Source organism: Eubalaena glacialis, unplaced genomic scaffold, assembly GCF_028564815.1.
Source record: "Eubalaena glacialis isolate mEubGla1 unplaced genomic scaffold, mEubGla1.1.hap2.+ XY H_2, whole genome shotgun sequence".
Classification (NCBI taxonomy): domain Eukaryota; kingdom Metazoa; phylum Chordata; class Mammalia; order Artiodactyla; family Balaenidae; genus Eubalaena; species Eubalaena glacialis.
In genome coordinates, this window is record NW_026871156.1 from 1978192 (window position 1) to 2002421 (window position 24230).

A 24230-nucleotide genomic window follows, 5' to 3' on the forward strand; every position below is an offset into this window, starting at 1 on the left:
CTCCATTGTATATTCTTGGCTCCCTTGTAAATTAATTGTCTGTGTATGTGTGGGTTTATTCTGGCTCAGTACTGATCCACTGATCTGTGTATCTGTTTTTCTGCCACAACCATGCTGTTTTGATTACCATGACTTCGTAATATAGTTTGAAACCAGGGAGTGTGATACCTAGAGCTTTGTTTTTCTTTCTCAATACTGCTTTTGCTATTTGGGATATCTTCTGGTTCCATACAAATTTTAGAATTAACCGTTCTATTTCTGTGAAAAATGCTGTTGGAATTTTTATACGGATTGCATTGAACCTATAGATTGCCTTGAGCATTATGGACATTTTAACAATATTAATTCTTCCAGTCCACGAGTAGGAAATATCTTTCCATTTAATGTGCCTTCTTTGGTTTCTTTCATCAGTGTCTTGTAGTGTTCAGTGTACAGACATTTCACTTCATGGGTTAAATTTATTCCCAGATATTTTATTCTTTTTGATGCAGTTGCGTCAAATGTATTTTCTTAATTTTTCTTTCTGACAGTTCATTATTAGTGTATACATATGTCACAGATTTGTGTATAGTGGTTTTGTATCCTGCAGACTTACTGAGTTCATTTATTTGTTTTAATAGATTTTTGATGGAGTCTTTAGGGTTTTCTGTATGTATTATGTCAGCTTCAAATAGCGACAGTTCTACTTCTTTCTTTCTAATTTGGTTGCCTTTTATTTCTTTTTCTTGCTGTGTTGCTCTGACTAAGACTTCCAATACTATGTTGAATAAGAGTGGCAAGAGTGGGCATTTGTCTTGTTCCTGATCTTACAGGGAAAACATTCAGCTTTTCACCATTGAGTTTGATGTTAACTATGGCTTTGTCATATATGGCCCTTATATGTTGAAGTTCATTCTTTCTGTACCCACTTTGTTGGGAGTTTTTATCGTAAGTTAATGCTGAATTTTATCAAATGCTTTTTCCGCATCTATTAAGATGTTCCTATGATTTTTATACTTCATTTTGTTAATGTGGTGTATCACATTGATCTGCAGATGTTGACCATCCTTGCATTCCTGGAATAAGTCCCACTTGAACATGGTGTATGATCCTTTTACTATATTGCTGTATTCAGTTTTGCTAATACTTTGTTGAGGACTTTAGCATCTACATTCATCAGGGATATTAGCCTATAATTTTCCCTCCCTCCCTTCTTTCCTTTCTTTTCCCCCCTCCCTCCCTTCCTTACTTGGTGTCCTTGTCTGATTTTGGTATTGGGGTAATGCTGGTCTTATAAAATGAGTTTGAAGCGCTCCCTCCTCGTCAGGTTTCTGGAAAAGTTTCAGAAGGATAGGTGTTAAATCTTTGTTTGGTAGAATTCACCAGTGAACCACTGGTTGTGGTCTTTTGTTTGAGATTTTTGATTTTTGATTTTGATTTTTGATCCCCTTGCTGATACTTAGTCTACTCATGTTTTCTGTTTTCTCATTATCCAGTCTGGGAAGATTGTATGCTTCTAGAATTTGTATATTTATTCTAGGTTGTCTAATTTGTTGGCATATGATTGTTCATAGTAGTCCCTTTTATCATCCTTTGTATTTGTTGTGGTATCAGTTGTAACTTCTCTTTCATTTCAGAATTTATTTAAGCCCTCTCTTTTTCTTGATGAGTCTAGCCAAAGGTTTGTCAGTTTTGTTTATTTTTTTAAAAAAACATAGCCCTTAGTTTTATTAATCTTTTATGTTTTCTTTTGAGTTTCTATTACATTTATTTCCACTCTGATCTTTGCTTTTCTTCCTTCTAGAAACTTTGGGCTTTGTTTTTCTTTTTTCTGTTTCCTTGATGTGTAAAGTTAGGTTGTTTGAGAGTTTTCTTGTTTCTTGAGTTAGGCATTTTAGTGTTATGAACTTTCCTCTTAGAACTGCTTTTGCTGCAACCTATAGATTTGGTATGTTGTATTTCTGTTTTCATTTGTCTCTAGGTACTTAGTTTATATGTATTTAAAGTATTACTGTTAGGTGTGTACTTATGCACTGCCATTTTTGTTAATTGTGTTCTGGCTGTTTTTGTAGTTTATCTCTGTTCCTTTCAACTCTTTCTGTCTTCCATTGTGTTTTTGATGGTTTTCTTTAGTGTGATGTTTAGGTTCCTTTGTTATTTTCTTTTAAGCATTTCTTAAATTGAAGTACAGTTAATTTACAGCGTTGTGTTAGTTTCAGGTGTACAGCAAAGTGGTTCAGTTGTATATATATACATATATATTATATATTCTTTTTCAGATTTTTTTCCATTTTAGGTTATTACAAGAGATTGACTGTAGTCCCCTGTGGTATACAGTAGATCTTCTGTAATTTATCTATTTTATATATAGTAGTGTGTATGTGTTAATCCCAAACTCCTAATTTATCTCCCCACCACAGTGATATCCCTTTGGTAACCATAAGTTTGTTTTCTATGTTGGTGAGTCTATTTCTTTCTGGTAAATAAGTTCATTTGTATCATTATTTTTTTCCCTTTTTTTTTTTTAATTCGGTCATCAATTTTATACACATCAGTGTATACATGTCAATCCCAGTTGCCCAATTCAGCACACCACCGTCCCCACCCCACCGCGGTTTTCCCCCCTTGGTGTCCATACGTTTGTTCTCTGCACCTGTGTCTCAACTTCTGCCCTGCAAACCGGTTCATCTGTACTATTTTTCTAGGTTCCACATACATGCGTTAGTATACGATATTTGTTTTTCTCTTTCTGACTTACTTCACTCTGTATGACAGTCTCTAGATTCATCCACGTCTCAACAAATGACTCAATTTCGTTTCTTTTTATGGCTGAGTAATATTCCATTGTATATATGTACCACAACTTCTTTATCCATTCGTCTGTTGATGGACATTGAGGTTGCTTCCATGACCTGGCTATTGTAAATAGTGCTGCAATGAACATTGGGGTGCATGTGTCTTTCTGTGTTTCTTTTTTTTTCCTTTCCTTTTTTTAACATCTTTATTGGAGTATTATTGCTTTACAATGGTGTGTTAGTTTCTGCTTTATAACAAAGTAAATCAGTTATACATATTCATATGTTCCCGTATCTCTTCCCTCTTGCGTCTCCCTCCCTCCCTCCCACCCTCCCTATCCCACCCCTCTAGGTGGTCACAAAGCACAGAGCTGATCTCCCTGTGCTGCGGGGTTGCTTCCCACTAGCTATCTATTTTACGTTTGGTAGTGTATATATGTCCATGCCACTCTCTCTCTTTGTCACAGCTTACCCTTCCCCCTCCCCATATCCTCAAGTCCATTCTCTAGTAGGTCTGTGTCTTTATTCCCGTCTTGCCACTAGGTTCTTCATGACCTTTTTTTTTTTTCCCTTAGATTCCATATATATGTGTTGGCATACTGTATTTGTTTTCCTCTTTCTGACTTACTTCACTCTGTATGACAGACTCTAACTCCGTCCACCTCACTACAAATAACTCCGTTTCTTTTTATGGCTGAGTAATACTTCATTGTATATATGTGCCACATCTTTTTTATCCATTCATCCGATGATGGACACTTAGGTTGCTTCCATGTCCTGGCTATTGTAAATAGAGCTGCAGTGAACATTTTGGTACATGATTCTTTTTGAATTATGGTTTTCTCAGGGTATATGCCCAGTAGTGGGATTGCTGGGTCCTATGGTAGTTCTATTTTTAGTTTTTTAAGGAACCTCCATACTGTTCTCCATAGTGGCTGTATCAATTTACATTCCCACCCACAGTGCAAGAGTGTTCCCTTTTCTCCACAACCTCTCCAGCATTTATTTCTAGATTTTTTGATGATGGCCATTCTGACCGGTGTGAGATGATATCTCATTGTAGTTTTGATTTGCATTTCTCTAATGATTAATGATGTTGAGCATGTTTTCCTGTGTTTGTGGGCAATCTGTATATCTTCTTTGGAGAAATGTCTATTTAGGTCTTCTGCCCATTTTTGGATTGGGTTGTTTGTTTTTTTGTTACGGAGCTGCATGAGCTGCTTGTAAATTGTGGAGATTAATCCTTTGTCAGTTGCTTCATTTGCAAATATTTTCTCCCATTCTGAGGGTTGTCTTTTGGTGTTGTTTATGGTTACCTTTGCTGTGCAAAAGCTTTTAAGTTTCATTAGGTCCCATTTGTTTATTTTTGTTTTTATTTCCATTTCTCTAGGAGCTGGGTTAAAAAGGATCTTGCTGTGATTTATGTCGTAGAGTGTTCTGCCTATGTTTTCCTCTAAGAGTTTGATAGTGTCTGGCCTTACATTTAGGTCTTTAATCCATTTTGAGTGTATTTTTGTGTATGGCATTAGGGAGTGTTCTAATTTCATACTTCTACATCTACCTGTCTAGTTTTCCCAGCACCACTTATGGAAGAGACTGTCTTTTCTCCACTGTATATGCTTGTCTCCTTTATCAAAGATAAGGTGACCATATGTGCGTGGGTTTATCTCTGGGCTTTCTATCCTGTTCCATTGATCTATATTTCTGTTTTTGTGCCAGTACCATACTGTCTTGATTCCTGTAGCTTTGTAGTATAGTCTGAAGTCAGGGAGCCTGATTCCTCCAGTTCCATTTTTCGTTCTCAAGATTGCTTTGGCTATTCGGGGTCTTTTGTGTTTCCATACAAATTGTGAAATTTTTTGTTCTAGTTCTGTGAAAAATGCCACGGGTAATTTGATAGGGATTGCATTGACTCTGTAGATTGCTTTGGGTAGTAGAGTCATTTTCACAATATTGATTCTTCCATTCCAAGAACATGGTATATCTCTCCATCTGTTGGTATCATCTTTAATTTCTTTCATCAGTGTCTTACAGTTTTCTGCATACAGGTCTTTTGTCTCTCTAGGTAGGTTTATTCCTAGGTATTTTATTCTTTTTGTTGCAGTGGTAAATGGGAGTGTTTCCTTAATTTCTCTTTCAGATTTTTCATCATTAGTGTATAGGAATGCAAGAGATTTCTGTGCATTAATTTTTTATCCTGCAACTTTACCAAATTCATTGATTAGCTCTAGTAGTTTTCTGGTGGCATTTTTAGGATTCTCTATGTATAGTATCATGTCATCTACAAACAGTGACAGTTTTACTTTTTCTTTTCCAATTTGTATTCCTTTTATTTCTTTTTCTTCTCTGATTGCCGTGGCTAGGACTTCCAAAACTATGTTGAATAATAGTGGTGAGAGTGGACATCCTTGTCTCGTTCCTGATCTTAGAGGAAATGCATTCAGTTTTTCACCGTTGAGAATGGTGTTTGCTGTGGGTTTGTCATATATGGCCTTTATTATGTTGAGCTAGGTTCTCTCTATGCCCACTTTCTGGAGAGTTTTAATTGTAAATGGGTGTTGAATTTTGTCAAAAGCTTTTTCTGCATCTATTGAGACGATCATATGGTTTTTATTCTTCAAGTTGTTAATATGGTGTATCACATTGATTGATTTGCGTTTATTGAAGAATCCTTGCATCCCTGGGATAGATCCCACTTCATCGTGGTGTATGATCCTTTTAACGTGTTGTTGGATTCTGTTTGCTAGTATTTTGTTGAGGAGTTTTGCATCTATATTCATCAGTGATATTGGTCTGTAATTTTCTTTTTTTGTAGTATCTTTGTCTGGTTTTGGTATCAGGGTGATGGTGGCCTCATAGAATGAGTTTGGGAGTGTTCCTTCCTCTGCAATTTTTGGGAAGAGTTTGAGAAGGATGGGTGTTAGCTCTTCTCTAAATGTTTGATAGAATTCGCCTGTGAAGCCATCTGGTCCTGGACTTTTGTTTGTTGGGAGATTTTTAATCACAGTTTCAATTTCATTACTTGTGATTGGTCTGTTCATATTTTCTGTTTCTTCCTGGTTCAGTCTTGGAAGGTTATACCTTTCTAAGAGTTTGTCCATTTCTTCCGGGTTGTCCATTTTATTCGCATAGAGTTGCTTGTAGTAGTCTCTTAGGATGCTTTGTATTTCTGCGGTGTCTCTGGTAACTTCTCCTTTTTCATTTCTAATTTGATTGATTTGAGTCCTCTCCCTCTTTTTCTTGATGCGTCTGGCTAATGACTTATCAATTCTTGTTTATCTTGTCAAAGAACCAGTTTTTAGTTTTATTGATCTTTGCTGTTGTTTTCTTTGTTTCTGTGTCATTTGTTTCCGCTCTGATCTTTATGATTTCTTTCCTTTTGCTAACTTTGGGTTTTGTTTGTTCTTCTTTCTCTAGTTCCTTTAGGTGTAAGGTTAGATTGTTTACTTGAGATTTTTCTTGTTTTTTTAGGTAGGCTTGTATAGCTATAAACTTCCCTCTTAGAACTGTTTTTGCTGCATCCCATAGGTTTTGGATCGTCGTGTTTTCATTGTCATTTGTCTCTAGGTATTTTTTGATTTCCTCTTTGATTTCTTCAGTGATCTCTTGGTTATTTAGTAACGTATTGTTTAGCCTCCATGTGTTGCTTTTCACGTTTTCTTCCCTGTAATTCTTTTCTAATCTCATAGCGTTCTGGTCAGAAAAGATGCTTGATATGATTTCAATTTTCTTAAATTTACTGAGGCTTGATTTGTGACCCAAGATATGATCTATCCTGGAGAATGTTCCGTGCGCACTTGAGAAGAAAGTGTAATCTGCTGGTTTTGGATGGAATGTCCTATAAATATCAACTAAATCTATCTGGTCTATTGTGTCATTTGAAGCTTCTGTTTCCTTGTTTATTTTCATTTTGGATGATCTGTCCATTGGTGTAAGTGAGGTGTTAAAGTCCCCCACTATTATTGTGTTACTGTCGATTTCCTCTTTTATAGCTGTTAGCAGTTGCCTTATGTATCGAGGTGCTCCTATGTTGGGGGCATATATATTTATAATTGTTATATCTTTTTCTTGGATTGATCCCTTGATCATTATGTAGTGTCCTTCCTTGTTTCTTGTAACATTCTTCATTTTAAAGTCTATTTTTTATCTGATATGAGTATAGCTACCCCAGCTTTCTTTTGATTTCCATTTGCATGGAATATTTTTTTCCATCCCCTCACTTTCAGTCTATATGTGTCCCTAGGTCTGAAGTGGGTCTCTTGTCGACAGCATATATATGGGTCTTGTTTTTGTATCCATTCAGCAAGCCTGTGTCTTTTGGTTGGAGCATTTAATCCATTCACGTTTAAGGTGATTATTGATATGTATGTTCCTGTGACCATTTTCTTAATTGTTTTTTGTTTGTTTTTGTAGGTCCTTTTCTTCTGTTGTGTTTCCCACTTAGAGGAGTTCCTTTAGCATTTGTTGTAGAGCTGGTTTGGTGGTGCTGAATTCTCTTAGCTTTTGCTTGTCTGTAAAGCTTTTAATTTCTCCATCAAATCTAAATGAGATCCTTGCCGGGTAGAGTAATCTTGGTTGTAGGTTCTTCCCTTTCATCACTTTAAGTATATCATGCCACTCCCTTCTGGCTTGTAGAGTTTCTGCTGAGAAATCAACTGTTAACCTTATGGGAGTTCCCTTGTATGTTATTTGTCATTTTTCCCTTGCTGCTTTCAATAATTCTTCTTTGTCTTTAATTTTTGCCAATTTGATTACTATGTGTCTCGGCATGTTTCTCCTTGGGTTTATCCTGTATGGGACTCTCTGTGCTTCCTGGACTTGGGTGGCTATTTCCTTTCCCATGTTAGGGAAGTATAATCTCTTCAAATATTTGAAGAGACTATAATCTCTTCAAATATTTTCTCTGGTCCTCTCTCTCTCTCTTCTCCTTCTGGGACCCCTCTAATGCGAATGTTGTTGCGTTTAATGTTGTCCCAGAAGTCTCTTAGGCTGTCTTCATTTCTTTTCATTCTTTTTTGTTTAGTCTGTTCCGCAGCAGTGAATTCCACCATTCTGTCTTCCAGGTCACTTATCCGTTCTTCTGCCTCAGTTATTCTGCTGTTGATTCTTTCTAGTGTAGTTTTCATTTCAGTTATTGTTTTCTTCATCACTCTTCGTTTGTTCTTTAATTCTTCTAGGTCTTTGTTAAACATTTCTTGCATCGTCTCGATCTTTGCCTCCATTCTTATTCCGAGGTCCTGGATCATCTTCACTATCATTATTCTTAATTCTTTTTCTGAAAGGCTGCCTATCTCCACTTCTTTTAGTTGTTTTCCTGGGGTTTTATCTTGTTCCTTCATCTGGTACATAGCCCTCTGCCTTTTCATCTTGTCTATCTTTCTGTGAATGTTGTTTTTGTTCCACAGGCTGCAGGATTGTAGTTTTTCTTGCTTCTGCTCTCTGCCCTCTGGTGGTTGAGTGTATCTAAGAGGATTGATGGGAGGCTGTGCTGTATCATTACTTTAGATTCCACATATAATTGATCTCATATGAGATGTGTCCTTCCTTGTCTCATGTACTTAATATGATAATCTCTAGGTCCATCTTTGTAGCTGCAAATGGCATTATTTCATTCTTTTTTATGGCTGAGTAATATTCCATTGTGTGTGTGTGTGTGTGTGTGTGTGTGTGTGTGTGTATGTATATATATACCATATCTTCTTTAGCCATTCATCTGTGGATGGACATTTAGGTTGCTTCCATGTCTTGGCTATTTGTAACATGTGATAGAATTTTTTAATTTTTTAGGGCTGAATAATATTCCATATGTGTATATAACACAGTTTATATATCCATGCGTCTATTGAGAAATGGATAATGGTTTCCTCCTTTTTGCTCTTATGAATATTGCTCAAGTGATGATGGTTGTGCAAATGTCTTTTTTAAGACTCTGCCTTCTGTTCTTTTGGATATATATTTAGCTATAGGTAATTTAATTTTTAATTTTTTGAGGAACCTCCATATTGTTTTCTGTAGAACTTGCATCATTTACTTTCTCAAAAACAGTACAGGAGGGTTCCGGTTACTCCATATGCTCACCAACATTTGTTATTTTCTACTTTTTTGCTTGTTTTCTGTTTTTTTTTAAATGGCCCTCCTAATGGATGTGAAATGCTAGCTCATTGTGGTTTGTATATTTATATTTATATCATTTTAGAGAAATGTCTATTCAAGTCGGTTCCACATTTTAAAAGTTGGGGTTTTTTTATTGCTAAATTGTTGAAGTTCTTTGTATTTTCTGGATATTAACCCTTTATCAGATATACAATCTGCAAATATTTTTTCATCTTATGGGTTTTTTTTTTTACTGTGTTGCCTATGTCCTTTGATGCAGAGATGTTTTTCACTGATTTAGTTCCATTTGTCTATTTTGGTGTCAGATCCAGGAAATTATTGCCAACTCTAATGAAGCCTTCTTATATTTTCTTCTAGGAGTTTATGGTTTGGGGTTTTACGTTTAACTGTTTAATCCATTTGATTTAATTTTTGAATATGTTATAAGGGTCTGGCTTTATTCTTTTACATGTGAATTCCAGTTTTCCAACAGCATTTGTCGAGGAGACTGTACTGTTCCCAGTGTGGTTTTGACACTGTTGTTGAAGATCAACTGACCATATAAATATGAGGGTTTATTTCTGGGCTTTCTATCTGTTCTCTTGCTCTGTTTCTTTCCTTGTGTACTGGTGCCACGCTATATTGATTACTTTAGCTTTGTAATATGTTTTAAATCCACAAAGTGTAAGTCCTCCAACTTCTTTCTTTTCAAGTTTGTTTGGGCTTTTTGGAGTTTCTTGAGAATCCATATAATTTTAGGATTTTTAAAATATTTCTGCAAAAATGCTGTTGGGATTTTGAGAGATATTGTGATTAATGTACAGGTTGCTTTGAGAAGTATTGATATCTTAACAATATTAAGTTTTCCAATTCATGAACATAGAATGTCTTTCAATATATTGTATCTTCTTTAATTTCTTTCAGCAGTGTTTTGTAGTTTCAGCATACAAGTCATTTGCCTCCTTGGTTAAGTATTTTATTGTTTTTAATGCTGTTGTAATATAATTTCTTTGTTAATTGCCTTTTCTGATTATTTATTGTTAGTGTACAGAAAAATGCAGCTGACTTTTGTGTGTTGATTTTATATCTTCAGTGTTGCTGAAAATTCATTTACTAGTTCTAACAGCTCTTTTCTTGGTGGAATCTGTAGGGTTTTCTACATAAAAGATTATGTCATCTATGAACAGAGAAATTCTATTTCTTTATTTCCAATTTGGATCACTTTTGTTGCTTTTTTCCCCTTGATTATTTTGACTCACTTTGACTTTCAGTACTGTGTTTAATAGACTGAAGAGAGAGGACATCTTTGTCTTATACCCTTCTTGTTCCTGTGGAAAAGCTTCCAATCTTTCACCATTGAGTATGAAGTTAACTGTGGACTTTTCATATTTGGCTTCTATATTGTTGAGGTAGTTTCCTTCTATTTCCCAATTGTTGAATTCTTTTTATTATAAAATAGTGTGGAATTTTGTCAAAGCTTTTTCTGCATCAGTCGAGATGATTATATGTTTTTTTCTTCATTCTGGTAAGGTGTTTACATTGATGGTTCAATATGTTGAGCCATGCTGGCATCCAAGAATCAATCTCCTGTAACTTGTCGTATAGCATAATCCTTTAAAAATGTCATTGAACTGTAATCTAGTGTTTTGTTGAAAATTTTTGTATAAATATTCACTAGGGATAGTTGTAGTTTTTGTTTTTGCAGTGTGTCTCATGTGCATGAGACAGTGTTGCTCTAACAGAATGAATTTGGAAGTCTTCCCTTCTTTTCAACTTTTTGGTAGAGTTTGAGGAGGACTGGTGTTAAATCTTTTTAAATTGCTTGGTAGTATTTTCCAGTGTGGCCAAGTGATCCTGGCTTTTTCTTTATTGGGAGGTTTTTGATTCTTGATTCAGTCTCCTTACTGGTTGTAAATTTGTTTAGATTTTGTTTCTTCATAGAAAATTGGTAGGTTTTATGTATTTGCTTACAGTTCTTTTTATTTCTCTGACAATATTTGTAATGTTTTCCCTTTCATTTGATTTTAGTTAATTTGAATCTATTTTTTTCTTGGTTAATTTAGCTAAGGATTTGTCAGTTTTGCAGGTACTTTTTTTAAAAAAAGGCTTACTTTCCTAAATTTTTTTGTATTGTTTTTCTTTTCTTCATTTCATTGATCTCTACTCTCATCTTTATCATTTCCTTCCTTGTGCTAGCTTTGGGTTTAGTTCTTATTTTTCTTGAAGTATAAAATGAAGTTATTGATTTGAGATTTCTTCTTTTTTACTCGAAGCATTTACAACTATAAACTTCCTCTTAGTGCTGTTTCACTGCATCTCATAAGGTTTTATATATTGTGTTTTCATTTGTCTCTGGGTATTTTAAAGTTTCTTTTTGTGATTTCTTTTTTGACCCATTTTTTACAGAGTGAGAGTGATGTTTAATTTCCACATATTTGTGGGTTTTTCAGTTTTCCTTCTGTTGGTTTCAGGTTTCATTCTATTGTGGTCTGGAAAGATGTTTGGTATGATTTGCATCTTTTTAGATTTAGTAAGAGTTGGTTTGTTCACTAACACATAGTCTGTTCTGGACCATGTTCTCATGTTCTACATGCTCATGAGAAGAATGCATAATATTCTGTTGTTGGATGTAGTGTTTGGAATATGTCTGCAAGCTGTAGTTGGCCTTTGGAGTTAAGTTCTTTTTTTTTCTTATTCATTTTTTGTCTGGTTATTCTATCTATTATTGAGTTACTATTATTGAATTGCAGGCTATTCCTACCTTCAATTCTGTCAATGTTTTGTTTAAATATTTAGCAGTTTTGGTGTTTGATGCATTTATATTTAAAATTGTTATTTCTTCCTGGTCCTTGTGAATTTGCCCTTTCATCATTGTATACTGTGTGTTTGTTTGTCTCTTTTGATAACTTTTTGTTTTGTTTTTGTTTTTTATTTTTTTCTTTCGACAACTTTTGACTTAAAGTCTGTTTTTTTCTGATATTGGTATAGCCAGTTCTCCTGTCTTTTGGTTACTATTTACGTGAAGTATCTTTTTCCATCCTTTCACTTTCAGCCTATGAGTGTTCTAAAGTAAGTCTCTATTAGACAGCATATAGTTACATCCTGTGTTTTTATCAAGTTAGTCTATGTATTTATTTTGACTGGAGTTTAATTAATTTATATTTGAAATAATTACTGATAGGGAAGGATTTACTGTTACCTTTGCTGTTTTCTGTATGTCTTGAGTGTTTTGGTCCCTCATTTCTTATTTTAATGTCTTACTTTGTTATGTCAACTTTTTGTTGTGATATGCTTTGATTCCCTTCTTATTTCCTTTGTGTATATTCTGTACATATTTTTTTCTGGTTACCATGGGGATTATATAAAACATCTTTCAATAATAATAATATATTTTAAATTGGTAACATCCATGGTATATAAAAACTATGTATTTTTAGGTTCACTGTCTCCATATAGGTGTCAAAAATTAATGTCTTTATATATATTGTCTCTATTAACATAGATATGATTTTTTTTGTTTCATAGTACAGTTAAAAAATGGACTTACAGACCCATATTACAGTAGTACAAGGTCCTTTATTTACCTGTCTATTTAACTTTATGGGAGAATCTTGTAATCCACATAACTTTGTGTTTCTATAGAGCATCTTTTTGTTTCAACTTAAAGGACTCCCTTTAGAATTTCTTCTAGGGAAGTTCTTGTGGTAATGAATTCCTTTATCGTTTTTGTTTTGTGTTTTTTTTAAATCTGGGAAAAGCCTTAATTTCTCCTCCAGTTTTGAAGGACATTTTTGCAGATGTTGTAATGTTGTATTCTTGGTTAACAATTATTTCGTTTCACACTTTTAATTTTATCATCCACTGCTTTTTTACCTGCAATATTTCAGCTAAGAAATGGGTTAATAATTTTATAGAGGTCCCCATGTTTGTGATGAGTCACTTTTGTCTTACTGCTTTCAAGATTCTGTCTTTGGCTCTGTCAGTGCCATCAGCTGGATACATTTCTAGCCTTTAAGTAGACCCTTACGGTTTACCCTTTACCAGTAAAATATGAAACACAGGATTATCTTCAGATACCAGGGAGAGGAAATCAAAAGATGCAACCACAGTTTGACCATTAGACTCTTTATTGATTTAGAAATGAGACAGGTAATATGCCATGTTCCAGTTGTCCAATGGAAGATTGTTTTTGGTTATATTAATTTGTGCCTTCCTATATCCAGGAAAGAATCCCTCCCACAAGCTCCGTGAGTATTTTATTTTTAGTTCATCTTTAACCATGGTTACTGTAATGTTAGGCTGCTGTCATAGTAAATTAATTTGCAGATTTTCTTTGGGGTGGGTACTGTTGCTTTGAAGGAATGGTAAGTAACACCCATGTTCTTTTTCTGTAAAGGTGGATGTGACTACTGCCCACTGGATCGATGGCGTGGCAGTGGTGAGCATGGACCGCAGTGGCCTGATCCCGAAAGAGCTCTGTGTACCTGAAGGCATTATATCTTCTGGCTTGTGTGAACTGGGCTCAGAGAAAGGTCAGGAGGCTGCCATGAGCTCTTTAGGTGGCCCTCGGTTTTCTTCAGAAAGAAATCCAGAGATGCAGTTCAAACCGAATATACCCGAGACAGTGGAGGCTTCTGCTGTCTCTGGAGAACCCCCAGATAGCTTCAGTGCTGTTTACAAAACACCATCTAGTATGCAAAAAAGTGCTATACCTACAGCAGAAACATTGGGCTTAGATAGGTCTGCTAGTAACAGATGCAGACCTCTCAACATCAGTGGTGCTAATTATCTGCAGATGCCCTGGGTCAATCCTTACATGGGGGAGGCCACGCCAGCCATCTCCCCTTTCCACAGCTCACCAAATAAGTATTCACTGAACATGTACAAGACCTTGCCACTTCAGCAGTCTCACAGCTTAGTCCAGCCGCTGTATTCTCCAGTTTTCAGAAATGAGGAGCACTTTTTCTACCTGCCACCACCTCACTTTGTCAGTCCCTACATGCCATCATCTTTTGCTTCACCTGTGAGGCTCTCAGTGCCTCCAGCCTCTTCAGATGTCCCGCCTCTGTCCGGCTTCTGGTCCAGAAGCCTGCCCTGGGAGATGGGCATCAGTCCTGGGAACCGGTTTAATTCCCACTCATATCTCCACATTCAGAACAGTGAGCAGTCTAGGGTGCTCTCTGCCAAGGAAGTCACCCATGGCCAGCTGGAGGACACAGCTCTCCTATTGCCCCCCTCACCTTGGCCTTTACCAAGAGTCCACTTTGCTTCCCAGCCCAGTGCAGACAGCTACTCTGAATTTCATAAGCACTCTGCCATGATTTCCACCTCGCCCTCCATTTCCCTGTCAAAGCCATATATGACAGTCAGCAGCGAGTTCCCCGTGGCCAGGCTCTGCAGCAGCGAATATCTGAAGACTGCAGAAGGAGGCAGAAGTGCTCAGCCAGTTCCTGAGCACATCTGGAAAACAGCAGGTGAACACAGAAAAGGTGTCCAGTCACCTCCTCTGTTGAAGAAGCAGGTGGTTACCAAAAACGTCACTAATAAGCCCCTAGACTTGTCTTCTGAAGTGGTGGATGTAGATGCTTCCACAGCTGACCACGTGAAAAAGAAGGCTCCCAAGGTCCTGGTTTACAGCAGAACTGGAAGTGGCCTAGTGCTCTCCAGAAGTGAGATTCCGAAAGAAACACTGTCTCCTCCAGGAAATAACTGTGCTGCCTATAGATCTGAGATCATTAACATGGCTACCTCATCCTGGGTGGTGCCTAGACCAAGTTGTAACAAAGAGAACAATGGCAAAGGCCTGCCACTGAAAAACAAGGCCTTGGACTGGGCCATCTCGCAGCAGCACAGTTCTTCATGTCTCCAAGTGGGAAACACAGGTACCACAGTCACTAACGTTTTGGGGTCAGTGCTGAGCACGGACCACCCAGCCTTTGTGTTGCCAGTTCCAGATGCCAATGCAGATGGCAGCAAGACTAGCAGGAGCTCCATGGATTCAATGGCATGTTTTAATCAACACATGGGCCAGCCCCTGACCACAACTGCCAAGCATGGCAGTGACACCAGCAGCAAGGGCACCAAAGCCAGCAACCCAGAGCCGAGTTTCAAAGCAAATGAGAATGGCCTCCCACCAATTTCAATATTTCTATCTCCAAATGAGGCGTTCAGGTCCCCACCAATTTCTTACCCTAGGAGTTACCTTCCTTACCCAGCACCTGAAAGCACTCATCTGAGTCCCATTTCCTTACATGGTGAGGGACCTATCTACCCTCACCCAGTTTTGTTGCCAAATAGTACTCTCTTTCCCGGGCACCTTGCCACAAAGCCTAGATTGCCCTACAGGGTACCCTTGGGCCAGCCAGAGTTTGTGACCAACCAAGATGCGTTGGATGTGGTACAGCCCACTATGCCCACTAAAGAAGAGAAACCAGAGAAGTTGTCCTGGTCCCACGACAGAGCCTCCCATGAGGACTCAACCATTCGGAATCAGATTCCTGAGGTGTTGGAAGCTAACAGCACCATGTTACATCCAGAAGTCTCCACTAACAAGAACCTAAATGCAACCCTTATCTGGAATCAAGGGAAAACTCTCATCAGGAGTGACAGTCTTGTCTGTGTAGATCTTCTCCAGGAAGAGCCAGATGCGAAACCTGATGCAGATATATCCAAAGCCAGGTTCACGGCTGAGAGTGTTGGCCAGAGTGCTGAGCCCACCAAACCCCCAACTGACCCAGCCCTGCAGCCAGGCCAGGATTTCATTGCCCTGAAAGAGGAGTTGGGGCGGATCAGTGACTTCCAGGAAGCCTGTACTTTCAAACAAGCTCCAGGCCAGTCTGTCTTCCGTTTAAGCAAGGAGAATGTTCCAGTGGGAACCAACAAGGAGAACCTGGCGATGTCAGTCTTGACTCCATTCCTGGAGCCAACTCTTGGGAATGATGGCCCTGCGGTAACTTCTGGTGAAACCCAAAAGGATCCCAAACCACTTTGCTTGGGCAGTGCCCCACTGAGTGTGGACGTCACCCCCACTTATACCAAGGATGGAGTTGATGAGGCAGAATCAAATGATGTCAAAGTTCTGAAACCAAAGCTATCTAAGCTGGCAAAGAGAATTGCAAACTCTACTGGTTATGTGGGTGACCAGTTCAAATGTGTTACTACTGAACTGTATGCAGATTCCAGTCAGCTCAACCGGGAGCAGCGGGCATTGCAGGTGAGCCCCCGACCCAGATTTCAGGAGGTTGACTAGTTGTCAGTTTTTTAAATGTATGAAGAGGATTGGGGGGACATGGTAGGGCAGGACACTAGGCAGATTTAATTAATGAAGCTTATGGTAATTGAAATGTTTGAAATGTCTCCAGTAAGGAGAGTACATGGTAGCACTTAGGAGGTTTGTGTATCTGCATACTTCAAATTATTGTGTAGACGATAAAAGGACTTTACTAAAATGCTGGCATCGGAAGTTTTAATAATTGCAAAGGTTGTGTGATGTTTACAAGCTGCTTTGATTTCTGTGCTGTTACTGTATGTTAACAGTTATACCTAGAATTGCTGTTCAGAATGCCCTATGTGGTGATAGTTGGTGGAAGTGTGTAGGAGCCGCATGTCTGTGGCATTCATGCAGCCTTCACACACATGCGCACGCAAGTGTGCACACACACACACACCCCCCCCCTTGCATAATGAGCTATAGCCTGTATCTAACTCAGTAGTGAATTATCGTGCAGGAATTTATCAAGATTTTTAGCATTATTTAAAAGATGAATAAAGTCAAATTATTGCTGTAATGTCATGATAAAAGTTGGCACATGTTTATAAAAATGGATAAAGTTATGTAAATGACCCATTGAATGCCCACCTTAATCACATGAATAGAAGGATTGCAAAAGGACAGTATTGTATCTACCTGGCTCACCATCAGTTCTGCAAATTTCTTTTTTTCAAATTATTTTTACTAGAATATTACATAAACTTTTAGAATTAAAATTTATTTCAAAATATTTGAAGGGAAGTTTATAGTTTATGCCCATCTTTGTTCATTGTGCATCTCTTCTTACTACTGTTTTATCTTTGTTTTTATTTATCTCCAAAAGAGAATGTATTTTTGCAGTAGTGTGTTCATGAATATACATACATACAGCATATGTATCTGCATGCTAAATTTTATGAAAAGGATATGGTAATACAGCTTTATTTCATAAATTGTATTTGTTTTCAGGCAAACATTTTTGGAGATACTTTCCTTAAAGATAAGGCAACTAAAATATCTTTAATGGTAAGATGTATTTTTTCCATATTCATTCTCTTTCTAGCGTGCAATGTTGCGCTTCTTGGAGCTGGAGATGAAAGAGAGAAAATGTGGCCAGCCTGCAACCAAAGGCTCTGAGGTGTGCAAGTTCAGCCCTGCTGACCGGGAAAGGCTGAAAGGAAATCAGGGCAAAAAGCGGAAGAAGGTAACCCTGGAGGCCACTGACAACCAGAATGATAGTGAGAGATGTAAGTAGCTTGAGTGTGGTACCACAGCTATGAGAATGGGGTTGAGTCTACTCTCAGAATTGAGGGAGGTGAGAGGAAGGAATTCACTTTGCAGTTTGGTGGCTGCAGGGGGAAATAGGCTGCTCTTTCAGTCTGCAGAGTGAAGAGTTGATTGTCCTTTTGAAAGTTGTGGCGTCCAAGAAAGACGCACATAGGGTGGATTATTTCTTGGGACACATATCCTTTTTCAAAGAAGCACTGGCTCTGAAGTTAGAAATACTCTAATATGGTACGTCTCTGGGTACATCTCTGTGGCAGTGGCCTACAAAAAGGTGAATTAACTTGAAAATATGGTGGTCAAGATTTTCATTTACTCTATGATAGTATAGGCAGTTGAGTGAAATTTTCACTTTAAAAGACAGCAAATGAGTTAGGTTCTTAAAACTAGGACGTGCATAAATAGGAACCATCAGTGGGAAGGACAAGGAGACATTCATCCCTTCCTTCTCAAACATGCAGTGACGGCCTTCTTTGCCAGCTGTTTGGCTGGGTCAGACTTAGGACCTGCTCAATGGAAATGGCTGGGCAGGAATTGGAAGAAGGCTGAGTCAAAGAGCTTCATGAAACTTTTTAGGTCAGGAAACCTCTCTTACACTACAGCATGTGTATGTTTTGTAAACTACTTTGAGTTTTGAACAGAGATTCCCAGTGCCTCTTCTGTAGAGGAAATAAGTTTTAACAAGGTTAGCTTTTGCTGGAGTTTCTGTAATTACCTGCAGTGGATGGAATTTAAATCATTAGTAAGTCTTAATCAATACTTCCCCATTTTGTTTAGTGCTAACTGGGCATGGCTCAATAGTAGAGAGGTTGTTTTGTTGCTGTGATGACTTGTAAATGTTGCCATGATGATGCTTTTGTGAGGAAATACTGTGGTACAACGTGATAAATTATGGGACATATGTGCTGTGAATCATATGACTGTGCTGCAGGAAGCAAGTGTTAAACATAGACATGGTAACATCTGCCTAGACTGCAAAACCAAGAACACGTGACTTTTTGCTTTTAGAAAAATAGCTACAATGGCAGATCCTCATGGTCAGTGCCCCTACATATTTCTTTGTCTGTCTTCTTTGTCTTCAAGGGTAGTCATTTGGATAGGCCTTAAAATGACCTCCATTGCAAAAGACTAAATTGAGATCTGAAGGAATGTGCTGTATAGCTTCTCTCCCATGTAGGTTGTATAGCCTTTGTATCTTGCACAGTCATAGGTGTTCTTCAGGAGCCCTCTTGTCAGGGCTTCATTTAAGAGAATCCAAATCTTTTCTCTGAGAGGCAGCACTGAAAAGGTCTCAATTATTATTATTTTTTTTCTTGTAGTGTCTTAAGTGGGTATTTGGGGGAAAAGGTGGATGGACCTAGTTTGGGAAAAGATCCTGTTGTGAAATGCAGAAGAAAACAACTAAACTGTGTGTGTGGGTGGGTGATTTCAGTGAACCATGACTTTAGCAGTGGAGCTTTCTGATAATAATTCAGAATGAGGCACCACAGCCATCACACTTTGGGGTCCCTGGGGACAAGGCATGAGGAGACTGTCTGTAATTTCAGGCACAGGAGTCCCATGCCTGGCTGAGCGGGAAGGGCAACACATGTGCTGCATGCTCCCAGACCTGGTGGGTGAAGGGGCACCCTCTGCACCCAGGCAGGTTTTACCAGATGGGAAGCCTAGAGCCTGTCAGGAAAGGGCTCTTTTTGTGGGGGTGCTGTCATTCAATGAGGAGCAGGGAGATGAGGTTACCAGTGAATCACTCTTTGCCAACACATGTGAAATAAGTCATCACAAGTGTTCTGGGTATTGTCTCTGGGCAGAAGATGCCAGCCAAAAAATCCGGTGGGTGAGATATAAACTAATATCACTTTTACGAAGTTTGCATGAGGGTGAAAACTTCAGTAGAAAATATTCTCCTTGAGAATGATGCCTGTTTAGGAATAGTTGAAACTATTATTAGAGATACAGGTGACTACATGACACCTGATGTTGAAATGTAAAATTTGGGCTTGGAATCTGAAACACTTGTGCTGATAAACTGATTCTTAATCTGATGATAAGTTATATGGCAAGGAAGATAGGGTCCTGTCTATTCAACAACTGTTTTGTTGTTCATCTGGAAGACACAAAATATCACCTAGCTAATCAGTCTTCAAACCACCTGTCTTGAGACATCTGTGAAAGGCATACGTGCCAGTGAATGGGATGGAAGTACATAGTGTCACTGAGGTGTTGAGATATTAAGGACCTTTCTCCTGGACAGGAAATGGTAACAGTTACATGGTTTCAGTGATACCGTTTTCCCTCTTAAGTGTGACAAGAGGACAGAGAAGGATTAGCAGTAACTAGATTGATTTCTTTGAAGTTGCCTCTGAACCTGTACATACACTAATAAACTTTGCTAAAGGGTTCCTCATCCTAGTGCCATTGGTCTTCTCAGGTTCCCTGAATTCCTCTGCTTATCTTGAAGGTTGCAGTAGTAGCCTGGGCTGTAGGCCCAGAACATACAGTAGAGACCATATGCTTTGTCCCATAAAAGACGTGGGCTTTCACCACTTTGTTTACTGTCCCTTTTCCTTTATCATTTTTCCTGTTGTTGACCCAAGTGAGTATTAGTGTTTTCCTTTCTGTAAGTGATATTTGGTAGATACTTGGTCTATTTATTATATCAGCCTTCACTTAATTGAAAATATGGACTTCAGCATATGTTTTCATAGAGATTTTTAGGTCAGTCTTGGCTTGCTTGGATTTTGCTGCCAAAAGAAAGGACCATGTATGCTTAAAAGGACTGCATATGCTTCATGTTGGTTGTTTCCTTCATGCCCCCAACTGTAAAAAGATAAAGTTACAAGTCCATTCAGAATAGAAGATAAGGCATTTGTATTTTGAATAGTTGTAGTGGAAGATACTGCTCTCTACTTTATATGCTGATTGTTTTCAGCTGCCCTTCCTTTGGGAAATTCTATTTGTAAGGAGTTTTTACTTCCAGTGTATAAGGCCCCAGTCCCTATAGAAGACTCTGTTAAAAACAGATTACCTTGGGTATGGAGGTCACACATGCTCCCCAGATCCTGCCTTCTCATCGTGACGTTTGGACCTTCATTTCTGTATTATTGTCTCCCGTCCCCCAGTCAACTATAGTGCTGGAAAGAAACAGCACCCCTTCGAAGCCCCAGAGGATAGAGATCTTCCTGTGGAGAAGTGCTTCATGGACAGGCAGCCTGTAAGTGAGCCACCCTCCAACCATGTAGCCTTGAACATGCTGCACAACCCCACCCTTTGGCTTAACAGAAAGCACAGCATCTCGAGTGACACCAACCACACTGAGAGCACTGCAGAAGAGCTGCCAGAAGACTCTTTGCGGAAAGCCAAGAAGAGACGTATTTCCAAAGGTGAGCTCATTCGGCTTTGGCCGCCTGCTTAGTGGCCTGAACAGGAGGCCAAAGGTGAACTGACAGGAGGCATGCTGCCCATGCTAGCCTCAGGATGCCCTGGGGAAGTCTTAGGGTGGAGCAGTGGAGGGCTCTGTTCTCATACCACCTCCAGGGCAGTATAGTAATGATTACATACAACCTACAGGCCCTGGGAAAGGTGCTTATACCTCCTCTTCCCCGTTGCTAGATGCTCAAGCCCCAAGATAGCTAAAGACAGAGAGACAAAGTCTCCCAAGACTTACGTTCCAGCAAAGAGAGTGACCACACTCCTCCCTTCCTATACTCCCATTACTGATGTGTAAGACAGGCTAACACCCACCCCCACAGGGTACTTTTTGATTAATTTGTAGTTATTTCTCCATTAGATGACTGGCCTGAGAGGGAAATGACAGGTGTGCATTGAATTAACAGGGCTCCATCCCAAAAAGCGCCACTTGCTGCACCTTAGAGAATGGGAGCATCAGGTGTTGGCAGCAGAGAGCAAACCTGCCTGGCAAGGCAGGAAGGAAGTGACCCAGGCTGTTAAGTCTGAGATCATTGCCCAGGGCAGTGAAATCTCTGAAGAGAAACCCAGCAGAAAGAGTGAAGAGGTCAAAGGCAACAGAAGCTGGTCGGAGGAGTTCCTCAAATCCAGTGACAATGATCAAGGTACATGGGGGCCTCTCTTGGAGGGTGGATCACCTGTCGTCTGTGACAAAGGGCCCTGGACGGGACCTGAGCACCATCGAAGTTGACTGAGTAGTATGTGGTAGGTGGGGAGTTCTCTCGTGAGGTCCTACTAGCCTCCATACTTCCTTCTGCAATGTACAGTGAGGAACTCAGTTGAAAGGAGGGAGCTTTATTTCTTGGGCTTTTCTTACCCAGACCGTGGCTGCTCAGGAAGGTAAGTCTTGTTGACCCTGTGGCGTGACAGTGCCCTCATTCCAACATCTTAGTATGTCAGTTTGATAGTTCCTTAGAATGTAGGCTGGTTGTCCTTGGTTGGGAAAGTCCTGCATCTGAGCCCACTAGGTGGGGGTGTAAAATCATGAAGAGCTGACTCTTGCTCTCTTGTCATGGCTCTTTGACCAAACATGACACTTGTCATTTTGTGGGTTAACTTATTAACTTATTAACTTATTTGAATTTGAGTCATTAAAATGTTAAGGCTTTGAAATGTAATTAGTATATCTTTGAAAACTGAAGTGATCAGTGTTAACAATAGGTTTTTCTTCCTGTACCAGCTAAAACTTGTAACGCATGTTTCTGCCTTCCCTACACCTCACCCCTCCACCCCCCTTTTAGACTTTCCTGTATTCTCCAGCTCCATGCCCATGAAGAGGCTTTTATCCACCATTGCGGGCAACCAAATGCAGACCCAGCCAAGCTGCACATCAGGCTTGATGATGCATACCAAACAGCAGAGAATTAAAGAAAGCCATGAGGCAGATGTACTGTACAGAGATGATCAAGAGGATTGCCAGGGTGCCATGCTGCTGCAGAAATACACTAATGACCCTGAGAAAACATCTGGGAAGAGACTGTGCAAAACCAAGCATTTGATTCCTCAGGAGCCCAGGCAGTGCACTTCACTGAAAAGCGACAATGCAGATAGCAAGGTACCTTTTGACATCTCCTCCTGAATCAGGCTTGTGCAGGCAGTCCATGAATTATTGCTTGCCTACCTGTTCCCTGCTTCTCAAAGAACAAAGCTTTCCTTTTCGTGATCTCCTTCCCGAAGTTCACTCACTTGTCCTAGGGACCATATCTCCTAGGTGGTGTTGAAGTTTCAAACTAGTACGAATGAAATCCTTTCCCCAACACCCTCTGACACCCCTCCCTCCTCCAAACAACTGAAAAGGAAAAAGTGCCTCCTTCTCAGGTTTGTAAGTCAGGGAGAAGGGCAAGAATCAGCTCTTGAAAGATGGCCTTAAATGTTTGTACTGCCTGGTTTTGTGATAGGTGAACATCCAGAGATTCCGAAATCAGCCTGAGCTCACTTCTAACTGCGAACGGTCACCAGCCAAGCAGGACCAGAAGTGCTTCAACGGTTTGCAGCAATTGCTGCCTGCTTCACAGACCTCACAGCTGCTATACTCAGGGTCATCTCCGCAGACAACCCAGTGTCGCCCTTTGCAACCAAAAGCACAGAGACTTACTGTCAATAAGAATGCTGGAGAGACCCTCCTGCAGCGGGCCGCCCGACTTGGCTGCGAGGTGGGTGTCCTTGTGGGTGTTTTTGTGGGTTCCTGGATTCAGAAATCACTGGCCGCTGCTCCGTGACATGGGGTAGGAGGGTGCACTGCCTGGGACCAGGGCAGGGGAGGAGATGGCATTCAGAGCCCAGCCCCCTTAACATTGGGAGCTGGGCTAGGTATTCTACCAGGATGTTTGTATTAGTCCTGCTGGTGCTGCCCTTCTTTTGGTGACTTGTTCAGTCAAGGTGTGAAAAGAAAGGCCGCTCTGATATTTGCTTTGTTTAAGCAGGTAGCTTGGTTTGGCATCCTCTAGTCTTGCTCACTTATGTCTGCTATCAAATTTGACATAACCCAGGGCTTGTGGAAATAAGCCTTTTGGATTCTGATTAGCAAGGGAAAGAGAACTTACTAGCCCATTTTGGCTTGTTTATGAACAGATACACATTGGGGTCAGCTGTTGGTCAGTGTCTGCAAGGTAGGTGCTGAGGCAGCAGGGTTGTGGAAATGAAGGGGGACAGACCTCTATTCCTGAGAGGGTAGGAAAGCCCAAGGGCAGATGAGAGGAGGGACTAAGACTTTGCTCCGAACTCCCTGCCCATTTCACCTGCATTTCCCCACCTAGCGTGGCTGATGTCAGTGATAGATTGTATTGTCTCAGCACTCATTCTAAGCCCACAAGATCATGGTAACGCATTTCATCCTTTCAACCTTTTCGTGTGGTTGTAACAAGTATTATCTTGACTTCACACGAGGAAATTGAACCCCAGAGGGGTTAAATGATACTTATGCAGGTAGCAGTTCACCAGTATGGCTCCAAAGCCAAGGCCCCCCATCTTCCCTTCTCTCCCCTACCCCACTGCTCTCCAAGGACTGCATCACATTGGAATTGCCCTACTTACAATTTGAAATATCTGTGAAATAGATTACTGCCACTGTGCATCTTTACCACCACACAGGATTTAACTGAAACTGTGTCTCCTTCACCTTGGCCAGATTTGTGCTGCTGTCCATTGTCCTGTGAGCCCTTTCTGAGTGCCCAGTTGTAGGTCTCCCATTGACCCTGAGCACACTTCATGAGTGAGTGGGAAGTTGTAAGTAAGCTAGCACCCTGTGGGACAGTCCTTTGAAACAGTAGCATTTTCTTAGTCTGGGATATTTTTAATTTGTGCAACAAAAACAGTTTGATTTTGTTTGGGAATGGGTGGGGTACCCTTCAAACATTCCCAATTTC

At 39.6% G+C, this 24230-nt stretch overlaps 1 protein-coding gene across 1 annotated transcript in view; it reads left to right on the forward strand.

Annotated features, from left to right (window-relative positions):
* Positions 1 to 13245: 13245 nt before the first annotated feature.
* Positions 13246 to 24230, forward strand: part of LOC133082976 (BCL-6 corepressor-like) — a gene marked incomplete at its 5' end in the record, with an annotated part of 44300 nt that continues 33315 nt past the window's right edge. The window contains 6 exons of the mRNA XM_061179644.1: positions 13246 to 16080; positions 17180 to 17363; positions 20520 to 20780; positions 21234 to 21470; positions 22107 to 22420; positions 22764 to 23018. Coding sequence (XP_061035627.1) covers positions 13246 to 16080; positions 17180 to 17363; positions 20520 to 20780; positions 21234 to 21470; positions 22107 to 22420; positions 22764 to 23018 — 4086 coding nt within the window. The remainder of the gene's footprint in view (positions 16081 to 17179; positions 17364 to 20519; positions 20781 to 21233; positions 21471 to 22106; positions 22421 to 22763; positions 23019 to 24230) is intronic.